The sequence below is a fragment of the Drosophila albomicans genome, chromosome 3 (assembly GCF_009650485.2).
Source record: "Drosophila albomicans strain 15112-1751.03 chromosome 3, ASM965048v2, whole genome shotgun sequence".
In the NCBI taxonomy this organism is placed as follows: domain Eukaryota; kingdom Metazoa; phylum Arthropoda; class Insecta; order Diptera; family Drosophilidae; genus Drosophila; species Drosophila albomicans.
The window spans coordinates 10,195,492-10,207,745 of NC_047629.2; the positions used below are offsets into that span (position 1 = coordinate 10,195,492).

General features: G+C 34.3%; 1 protein-coding gene across 1 annotated transcript in view; it reads right to left on the reverse strand.

Annotated features, from left to right (window-relative positions):
• The window catches only part of LOC117572444 (transcription factor HIVEP3), a 62,144-nt gene that overhangs the window by 24,016 nt on the left and 25,874 nt on the right, over window positions 1-12,254 (reverse strand). The window contains exon 2 of the mRNA XM_052004636.1: window positions 8,735-8,791. Within this exon, the coding sequence (XP_051860596.1) occupies window positions 8,735-8,791 (57 nt within the window). The remainder of the gene's footprint in view (window positions 1-8,734; window positions 8,792-12,254) is intronic.

The following is a 12,254-nucleotide window of genomic DNA, read 5'->3' on the forward strand; positions in this document are numbered from 1 at the left end:
CCTCAAAAAACAACTGCCCACGATTTGAATGCTGCTGGTGTTGTTGATGGAACAGGTTTGAACTCTCAGCGTCTGGCAGGCCGTAGTCGACGTTGCGTCGATATTAAACGTAATCAATAGAGTTAACTTCTTTAATTGAGCAGAAACGATGTGAAACGCACGAAAGCGAAGCGACAATCAAAACTAATTGAATGTGTATGGAACGTATTGCAAAAATGAAGAGCAGAGAGCAGACACATAGAGTGATAGAGACAGAGAGAGAGAGTGCGTAGCAGCACCCAAGGAGAAGAGTGAGCACCCACTTATAAATGTAAGCACAAACATACATACATACATACGCACATACAAATATGCTTTGCCATACAAGTGATGACCTGTTGAGCTTTGAGAATTTGTGGTTTGGCTTTGGCTTTTGCTCAATGAGTTGAGCAAAAGTTGAGCGGGTGTCAGAAAGCTTTGACAGGCCAAAGTCGAGTTTGCGTTACGCCTCATAAGCTCCAACACATACACACACACATACAAAGCATGAAGTCAAACGAAATTCGTCAATCATGTTGCGGCTAATTAAGCATTGCATAATTTTGAGCGTCATCCTATTTAATGTAGGGATAAGAGCGCAAGCTAAAAATAATGTTTGTGCGAAATCAATACATGAGTTATATTTTAGTCATAACGTGTACAAAAACTTAATACCCATTGATATAGACTGGGCTATAAACCAATCATTATTATTATCAGTGAAAGGGAATTCCAATTTCTAAAACTGAGTTAAAAGTGAAACTTATAATAGAAATTCCATTCATTTGAGGCAGCGAATGATTTATCATGACGTGAAACCCCGTATACAATTTAATTAATTCCATCTGTTATCATGTTGCCCATGGGCCTTCACTCAATTTTGTGGGCGGTGTTTTATCTGTCATTCCAGTTGTTAGTCGTAAGGCTTCTCTATGGCTCAGACGAACTGGAGGCCGACTAATGTCACTATTTCTACGTCTATGCGTCAGCACAATATAAACGTGAACCTTAGTCAACATTAGTCAAACCATTAGAGAAAATTGTCAATTGAGTCAAGTGGTCGAACTGGAGACTAGACTATATGTAAAGCAAATGAAGAGACAGAGAAAGAGATGGAGATACTCGTAGATACAAATAGAGTTGAGAGCGAACACAGAGTCACAGTTGACGGTCGTTTCGAAGTTCGAATAGGCCACTAAAGTTGGCTATTATAACACGTTGATTGCTCATTTTGTTGACACGCAACGCTTGCCGCAGGTCTATTTTAAGGCAGTCACAAGAAAAATAGAAAATCAAAACGGAAAAAACATGAAAAAATGCTCTACAAAAAGATGTACAATTGAAAGACACCCTGTAATGCACTCAAAGGAAGTTACGTTTTATTTAAACTAAACAATCAAGTCACAATGTAGAAGCAAAAGATTTGTTACTTCAAATATTTACTCGAGTGATAACTAAATACCCTGTAAAGACAAGGAATTGAAGGGTCATGATGATTGTCCAAGCAAAGAATAAAATACTAAATTGCAAGGAAATAATTGGTTATTATATGATATTAGTATATTTGTAATATGTAAAATTGTATCTAACTAAAAATACTGTAATGTCAAGAAGTGGAACATGAGGAACTAAATACCCTGTAAAGACAAGCAAATGGTTGGTCATGATGATTATGAAAGCAAAGAATAAATATAAATTCTAATAAATTTCAAGGAAATATTTGATTATTATAATAATATTATATTATGATATTATATTAGTATATTTGTAATATGTAAAATTGTATCTAACTAAAAATTCTGTAATGTCAAGAAGTGGAACATGAACTAAATACCCTGTAAAGACAAGCAATTGGAGGGTCATTATGATTATGAAGGAGGAAAATATTTGTGATTATATGGAATTATTATTTTTATAATATGTATAAAAAAATTCTATTTAACCAAATACCCTGTAATGTCAAAAAGTGCAACATGACGATTCTTAAAGCATATAAGGAAATTGCATGAAAATTGTTGATGATCATAGCAATAGCCATTGCATTATTATTTTATTTGACTGTATAATACCCTGTAATTACAAGGGGGAGACAATGATGGTTCTGAATGTAATCAAGTAGTAAATGAATTATGAAAGGAAGGAAATTATTCATAATTGAAGACTTGTTCAATTTTATGATTTACTTATATTCTTAAAATTATAGGGTATTAAAATGTCAATATCCCCGCTTTGAAACTGTATCTACAGTGTCAATTTCGGTTAATATTTGCACAATTCAACCAGGCAACAATAACATCAACAATTTACCATATATGTATGTATCTATATCTATTTGTGTGTACATATCTATGTGTCTCCCTCGCTCTCTATGAATGACGATGGCTGCCAGCCCATAAAACTAGTAGAAATAACAACAACAATAACAACAACAACAGCAAACGCTAAGTGCGCGCACGTCATGAGCATTTGCATATTTGTACGAGTATTTTGTATCTACACTTACGTGAAATGTATCTGCAGTCATGGCGATTGGACATTGGCAGCTGGCGGCGACTCCGACAGCAAAAACTGTGACTGCGGTTGATTGCCAACAGCCATTTTTCGATCATACGCAGACAGATTGACTGAATGACTAGCTGACTAGCTGACTAACTGGCGAATCGACAAACAACGCTTGCGATTTCGCAACCCCAGCAGGAATTTGCTAGAGTGCAAAATGCCACTGAAGTCCACATGAAATTTCATGTGCTTAAAAGATATGAAATGTGAATCATGTGTTTAGATTGATTAACGATTCATATGTGTAAACTGCTGTGTAGACAAGAGAATTGTTGATGTTATTACTAGAATTAATTAATATAACAGTTTATATACTTTACGCCTATATAACAACTGTTTTTACTTATGAATGTTAATAAATATTGACAATTAAAATAATGCTTATAAATTATTACAAGTGATAATGAAGCGAATGATTGAGATATCATTTATCATATAACTATATTTTGTCATGATTACTTGACTTTTATTATAACATTTTACTTAAGTGTTCTTCGTTTCTTTATTTTTTTTTTATTTGTGTTAAATATCAAATATATATTGAGTTATAGGTTGCTAAAAATAACAGTTATGATTGTTTGAATAATAATAACACTAAGCTAACCAACCTGTGGTAAATCTTGTAATTATAAATAATATGAATATCAACACCATCAAACTTGAAATATTTCGTGATTCAGAATGCTTCTAAATTAATTAAGTTCAATATGAATATAACGCGATGATGATTGTGTTGAGAATGTTTGTAAAATTCATGGTGTAATGATTAGATTATTTTAGTTAATCTATTTCAAGTGTTTCATAATCAAGTAAATTATTTATAGAATATTATTGCATTGGAGTCGAATTCAATGAACTTTTATACGTAAAGTATTTACGAGTTTTTTTGTATACCCGTTACCCATAGAGTAGAAGAGTATTATAACTTTGTCCATGCAGGAAATGTATGTAACAGTCTGTCATCTAACAGGAGTCATCTCCGATCCTATACAGTATATATATTCTTGATCAGCGTCAACAGCTTTCCGTCTGTCTCTCTGTCCATTCGTATGAACACCTAGATCTCAAAGACTATTATAGATAGGGCTATAATTTTTGTTACAGCCCTTGATATTGTTGCACGCAAATCAAGTTTGTTTCAAATTTTCACCACGCCCACTTCCGCCCCCTCAAATCGACAAAAAATGAAATAGCGAGCGTAATTTTAAAGCTAGACTCGATGGTATATTTTGTACTCTATGGTATATTTTGAATATGGTACACTATCAATATACTAACTATACCCTTTAGTATATTTTAGTATTTTTGTAGTATATTTGCAGAATATGGTGTTATTGAATGGGTAGCGGGAATCTCCAAGTCGAGCACACTCGACTGTAGTTGGTTTACTTGTTTTTTATTAATTGCTTTTTTGCTGTTGTTAAGTAATCTTCATTATATTGACTTTAAATAAATAAATAAAGCTGAAATGATTATTTCTCTATAGACTATTTACACACTTTAATCATGTGCAATAGTCGTGTTTAGTTGTGAATAGCATTCATTATTATTTGAATAGTTTCCGCTGGGCTCTGTTTATACACACGACGCCATACGCGAAAAATATAAATCTAATTTGTAGTGCGCCCAACATTTACCATGTGCTGGCCTCCCCAATGACTGACTGAGTGTGTGTGTTTGAATAGTGAATACATATGTATGTAGATGAATGCGAGTATGTGGCGTCGCACTGTGTTGTCTATCACTTTGCTTATAATTCTCTGGTTCTACGTACTGCGCTGAGTGTCTCTGCTAGATTGTTGCGTTGGATGTATCAGCGCATGAGTTCATTGTGTGTCAGCTTCTAGTTGTTGTAGGTGTTGTTGTTGTTGTAGATACAATTGCTGTGCATGTATGTGGTCTCGCCTTGGCGGCTGCTGATTGGGAATCGCCAGTTGGGCGACGTTGCTCACACACACACACAGCTACAGATACAGAGACACGGCTACAGATACAGAGACATTCCTTGCCACTTCGTGTCGCTTTTATAAGTATTCAAACGCGGCGAGTAAATAAAACGATCGCAGACTTGCGACGCCACTGAAAATATGCTGTGAATGTTCAGCTGCTGGCTCAGTTGGCCCGTATCTGTATCTGTATCTGTATCGTGAGTATCTGTTGCTGTGTATCTTTGTATCTGCATCTTTCATTTCATTTGCTTTGGCATATTTGCATTGTAGCAACAGCCACAGCAGCAGCAGCTGCTACAAGATACTTTGTATGGCCCCAGACAGCAGCGAGACAGCTTAATGACTTGCGTCAATGGATTTGCGCAGCTTTTTACCTGTTACCTAGCAAATACAGATACAGATACAGATAGGTATTGTATCTTCGGCACTCTGCAAATCGCAGACGAAGTGGCATCATTAAAATTACATTTTTAGCGGGTAAAACCCATAAAATCATCAATAGACCAACGTAGCGCCGGGGATTTGCAAATACGCTCGGCTCTCGGCGCTCGTCACTTGACATTTGGCCCATAGAAAAGGATATTAAAGCCACTTGACACTGTCATGCAGACCTGCTGGCTGCCCTTGCGAGGGCTTAGCCCAAAAGTCCTGCTCAGGTAGCAATTTCACGTTGCAGTTATCCTCAATTGATTCTGCGGAAAAACCCCGTGACGGTGTCATTGGCCATCTTCTTGAATACCCGAAGACGATACTCAACATAGTTTAGGGTCAACATATTGCTATTTAATATCCTTGCACCTTTCCATGTTCATCCTAATTAGATTTGAAGTGTTCTTGGAATAATTGCTGAACTGAGGATATCAATTTATTCTCATAAATTGTAGACTCTTTCTTTTTATATTTAGCAAAATTAATTATTTGTCAGTTGTTTAGTATGTGGTATTTTTATATTCGTTTTCCATACGTTATAATAAACTTTAATCCGCCAGGAAAAAAATCTCCCCAAAAACTATAAATATTCTTGATCAGTATCATGTTTTTCAGTCTATATCTGACTAATGTTTACCAACTTTTTTTTTATTATTGCATGAAGATTAACATATGCTACCCCCATTTCCGACAACGTAAATTGACAAAAACGAATAGCAATGTTTAAAGCTAAAACCAATTTTTTGATCAGACGAAAATATTAACATTTATTCAAGAATTGTCGGGTCTTAATAGGGTTGGTTGACAATTTGGTATATATTGTATTCTATGGTAAATTTTGGTTGACAATTTGGTATATATTGTAATCTATGGTATATTTTGAATGTAGTACTATATCAATATACCAAATAGAGCCTTTGTTATATTTGAGTATTTTTGGGGTATATTGATTCGGTATATTTTAAGCATAATACTGCTGTTTTGCCTTAATTCAAAATGGATGTCAAGTATCTTCCGTCTCACTTGCAATCAAGGGAAAAACTTAGTATTTATTCAGGAATTTTTTTTATGTGGCAAAAATCGGTTATAACTGTCTGGTCTTAATGACTTTGGTTGACAATTTGGTAAATATTGTAATATATGGTATATTTTGGTTGTCAATATAATGTAATCTATGGTATATTTAGATTTTCAATTTGGTATATATTTTAATCTATGGTATTTTTGAGTGAAGTTTATATCAGTATTTTTTCGGTTTAATAATTTGGTATATCTGAGTGATAATACCGCACTATTTTGCTGATATTAAAAATGAGTGTGCATTTCATCAAGCACACTGGACTGTAGCCTTTTTACTGGTTATTTATAGTAATTTCACCATCTTATCTAACAAAGTTGTAAATTTTAAAATGATGCGATAATAAATTGCAAAGAGGTTCAATAAAAATGATGGGCGACCAAAGGGGAAGCACTTCTTAAGTGGTACTTAAGAGATACGAGCCTATAAATGTGTTAGTCGTGCCTTATACAGATGAAGAATATACTTCACCTACGTTTGGCTTAGAGACACTCAAATACCAAATTTGAAGTGTTAAGCCCTGATAGTCTCTAAGATCGTGGGTCAGACAGACAGACAGGGAGGCGGGCGAATAGACAGATAGGCAGACTATTTGATTGATAATGATCAACAATAAATTTAGATAAGGTGTCTCTTTGTCTCTAAGCAACAACCTATAATAACCTTTGAGCAATTCACCTATTAATGATAGGGAATAAAACAAGGCAAGTTTTTGCGAGTACACTTGATTGTAAATTGATAAATATTTAAGGACGTTTGTGGCACATTTAAAATCAAATTCATTGAAAATAATGAAATTTTAGCACAATTGTATCTTTATCAAAAGTATAAATATAGAACTATATTTAAATAAATAAATTATGCGAGGTGAGTGAGGTGAGAAATGTACTCCGTATGTGAGTATCGTATCATATCTGTTCGTACGTCACGTAACTTGTTATCAGTGCGATTGATAATGAAAGTGAAATGTGCAAAAGCAGCTGGCGAAAAAAAGAGAAATAAACTGAAATAAATGAAAGCCCATAAGTCGACTGGTATGTGTGTGTGTGTGTGTGTGTGTGTGTGCATAAGGCATAATCTTTTGTTGATACGCATTAAATTGTTTATAAGAATGTAAATATGTTTGCTTTTTTCCATAGGCAAGGCATATTTTATTATTATTATTCTTAGTGTTGTTTGTACTTCTATCGTGAATCACGCCATTCGCTTTCTTTTATCAACTAAAATGAATTCTATTTTATGCTCACACACACACATACAGACACACATATTGTTGTACTTCGTGCACGCATTTTTATCAATATTGTCGAGCATTGACATATACATATATATGTATATATAGTATAGTAGATGGAGTATAAATGGGTGCTCGCCTATATGTGTAATTGCCTGGTGCTTGTCAGACCCATAATAAAACTGTATTAAACGGCATTACCCAAGCTAAAGGAACTGGCACAGCGGAAGACTGTGAAAGAAAGAGAGGGGGTGGGGCAAAGGTAGGAGAATAGTTTGGGGAATTACGTTTCGGTCGATTCACTGATAAAAAGCCAATAGACGTATCGACAAACTCATTATGAAGGTCAAACTTACAATCAGGTCGTATATTATTGTACTTTTCACTTTCTTTGTGCACACTATATCACAACAACAACAACAACAAAAATACTTTTGAGTACAGTTTGCTGAGATTCCCAGGTTAGTGAGTCAGTGAGTGCTTGGCAGATAACGATAACCGATAAACGGACAGGCCAGTAATATGCAATAATATAAATCAATCATAAAATAAATTCGTTGTAGTTAACCGATAAGGTAAATAAAGTGTGAATTTAATGGAATTTATGCTGGAAAATTGTTAAGAACGGTGGCTACACAATAGTAACTGGTAACGAATGAGAAAATTTGAATTAAACGTCACGATTTGATAAAACTATCGATATATTTAAACTTATGTCAAACATTTGAGAAAACGATGGAGTGCCAATCACTCGTTTACTATTTAAATACCTATGTTAGTACTTTCAACTATCGATATAAATAGTTCAATATCAATGTATATGATTATGAAAACTATCGATTGCCAATCCATCAGAAAATAAATTCATTTTATTTAACTGATAAGGCAAATAAAGTGCGAATTTATGCTGGGAATTGTTAGTAAATGTGGCTAAACAATAATAATCGATTATATAAGGAATCAGAAAAGTTAAACTTTAAGCAAGACAAATCAGTCATGATTTAGTACAACTATTGATATATTTAAACATATGTCAAACATTTGAAAAAATAATGGAATCACCCGTTTACTATCGAAATACTTAGTACTTTAAATAATAAAATCAAACATTTGAACATATAATCGAATGCTAATCAACCGTTTACTATCGAAAAATTACTTTCAACAATCGATATAAATAGTTTAATATCGAGCCCTTGAAGAAAAAAATCTATTGGCAATCACCTTTTTACTGTCGAAGTTGAAGTACTATTAACCTATCGATAGAAATAATTTAATATCAAACATTTGAGAAGAACAATCGATTGCCAATCAACCGTTTTCTATCGAAAAACGTATGTTAATATTTTCAACTAACAATATAAATAATGTAATATATATATTGGCGAGAACTATCGATTGGAAAGCACCGGCATACTATCGATAATTTGATTTAAGTACTTTTTATAAATAATTTGCTCAATTTACCTTTCAATTTCTCTCGCGACGTCTCAAGCGCGTTTTTACGCGAATTCACTGTGGATTCTGCAATAAAACAAAAACGATAAAATTAATTAGCAATAAATTAAGACACACATATCAAGATTTTTATGATTAGCTTTAGCTTTAGCTTTGAAAATGCCTGACAATTTTTAAATAAATGCCCCACATACAAAACATGCAAGAATTTATGGCCAAATCATTTATTTTGTGCTTAAGCAAATGTCTTCAATTGTGCAGTCGCGCCCGGTTGTGCTTGCTTTGCCAAATAAAACAAAAGAAAAGTCTATTTAATCTTTTATTTATACCAAATGTCGAGGCCCCCACGCATTGACACTGACATTTCACTTTGTGACGTCAAGTGAGTAGACATCATTTTTTTGCCCACCTACTCTGCACACTCACCCAGAAAATACTTGGACAATAGTAAAGAAAAAATACGTTGAGAAAATTGTTGCGATTTTCCATGGGCAGACGGAGGCCAATAATGCGATATATATATATATACTAATATATATATTTTTTGTGTATAACATATATATATATTTTCGATATTCTGAAATGTTTACAAGCAAACGTTTTTGCGCTGTTTGGCTAATTTTAAATGTGTGTCTGCCTGGCATATAGTCATCTATATACGTACGTTAAGTATACGCACACATAGCCAAAACACACTTGAGCATTTCGGCGAAACAAATTTTCGTCTACGGCTGATGAAAAAGCAAACGCATAGACAATGCTAAATGTTCTATAAATATAATCGAAGCGCTTTGCAATTTGTGGCGAAATTCCCAATGAAGGCACAAAATAAATATTTTTGTACATATTTATACGAGATTGTTATACATATTTATTTTATATATGCTCTGAAGTATAATGAAATTATGAAAAACAATAAAGCATAGCATAAAAAATGCTTGGGCTATTTAGAACGCAGATTATATATGTACATGTGTTTATTATACATATAGAGTAGGTATATGTAAATCTATGTTCATGTCGAGGGGGCCAAGCACTTCAAATGACGCACTTGTGAACGTTCATCATTATTTCACATTCCTCATCTCCGTTGAATAGACTTATTCTTGATATACCCTGCATAATTTATGTGATATGATAATGTTAATTTTATAATTGATGAAGAGTATTTTTGAAATATTTTATAGTTTTCTTTTGATGATAATTTGTAATCATTATTATAAGTACCTTATTTTTTTTTTAGAATTTTTAGAGTAGTTCTTAAATAGTTGAGTATTATTTCTGATAAATACAATTTTCGATCAAGCGTATTTCCAAAAATAATCTGTAAATTTTTGAAAAACTATCGATTGTGAGTGCTATCGATATTCGACGATATTTCATTTTGAGCCATCGATAGTAACATCGATTGTTCTTCACCTCTACAGGCAATGTTATTTTTTTAATTGATTCACAAATATTTTAGTATTAATACTGAGAAATGCAACTATTCAAAGTATATTTTTGATTATTTTTCACATTTATGGATTATATCTTTATATAAAATGTGTTTAAGGTATTTTTTGAAATTGACTGAAGTTCAAGTTTTAAGTAAAGAAATGATTGTAACAATGCAATGTTTATTTTATAATTGATTTGAAGTACTTTGAAAATAATATATTATTTGTATATTCATTCTTATATAAAGAATAAAAGGAAATTTTACTGAAGTTAATGCTAATCAAATAAGAAAATTGTGGCTCTTTAAAGTATATATTACATTCATTTAAATCTAGCTGTTAGTCATTCATTATTATTAAAGAAACTTGAGCACTTTTTACGTGTCTAGTCTAATATTATCTGATGTTAATTCTGAGTGGTGATTCACATTGTTCAAATGGTATTTAAATTACATTTAAATTACCCCAACCAGAAAAAACAATAACAAATCAATAGCAAATCGCCACACAGAGCAGTTTACAAGGTATTTCCTCGTTAATCACTCGCTTGTTGTTATTAATTGCTGTTGTGGGCTGCGCAGTTAGTAAGTTGCCTTTTGCACAATTTGTGGCTGCTCTTTGATAAGCATGATGAGAGTGAGCAGTGAATACATATACAGTATAGTGTGTGTGTGTGTGTGTGTGTGTGTGTGTCTATACTCGTTTATAGATGTGGAAAGGCGCGTAATTACAAAATACACAGCGATTAAACGTCTTATCGGTGACCACAAACTGAATTGTCTTGCTCTGTGTTGTAAAGAACGCACACATAAGCACTCATGAGTGAATGTTCTACTCACAAGCACTCACACTTCACACTCAGACTCGTTGTCGTACTTTAATCGGACATTAGTGAGCCGCACTTTGAACATTGTTGTGATAAGAGACAACAAACAGTTCAACAATTTGCTGCCAATGCGGACGCCTGAAAGTATGCAATAATTTATCAAGCAGTGACTGCAAATGCGTCTGTGTGTGCATGTGTGTGTGTGTGCGACTATGAGATGCCCTGTAGAATGCTAACAATTAGGCTTACGCAATCTTGTTAGATGTGTGTAAATGCTCTTGTGACGTCATGTGGCCACATTACTCATACGCCATGTGTGCAGTGTACTTATATAAATAAAAGATAATAACAGGCATTTGGTTTGCTGAGCTCATTCCCTCGCTCTCTGTCATTGATGTTAATTGTTTTTATTAACATTTGCGGCCGCAATTAGCAAAGTTCGAAGAAGCAGCAGGCGCAGAACGCAACAATAAGCGGCTTCCCCAGCACACACACACACACATACACAACTATGGGGATAAACTGGTTGTTGACTTGAGCCTGGCTACGTAACCAGTTTTAAAGTGAAGCGTAAGAAATGAATCTCGACGATGGCATTGCCAATTTCAGCCATGTTATAGCAATTCTTCCTCCTCTTCCTCGCCTTCGAGCCTCTTCAGCATGTTGTTGTTTATAAGCTGATTTTCTGTGTGCTTTGATGCGCATGTTTCCGCTTTCGTCGGCCACTCTCTTCCCCCCGCCCCTCGTTTCCCTGCCGTTGCTGCTGCAGCAACATCGACGCCAACAAGTCGGCGGCCAATAAACAAGTGCGGCAGGTGGTAAAGCCGCTGCTAACGAGGGAGGTGCAAGCGGTGGCCAGAGACTTGGGGAATGTCTCCTCTGTCTTATTTTTTTTTTGTTTTTGTTGTTCTTCCTCTTCACTGAATGATGCGTGCGCAAATTGCGGCCGCGTTTTATGCTACCTGTCTGTGGTAACAACAACAAAAACGATTCTCCTTTCTCTGCATTTCTGTTCTGCTCTTTTTCGCCAATTCTTCAGGCATCGGGAAGCAGCTGCAGTCGCCTGCCATAAATTGCTGAGAGCCTGGTCGCTGCTTTAATTTGCATGCAGACTTCTTGTACCCGAGACTACATGGTTAAAGATCACAGTAAACGTTGTTATTCTGTAGTATAATTGAAGCCCAAGTGGTTGGTAATCATTTTGAAAAGAAACTAAACTTTACTCGCAATAATAATAATCGATGTTAGAGTTATCGATAATTAT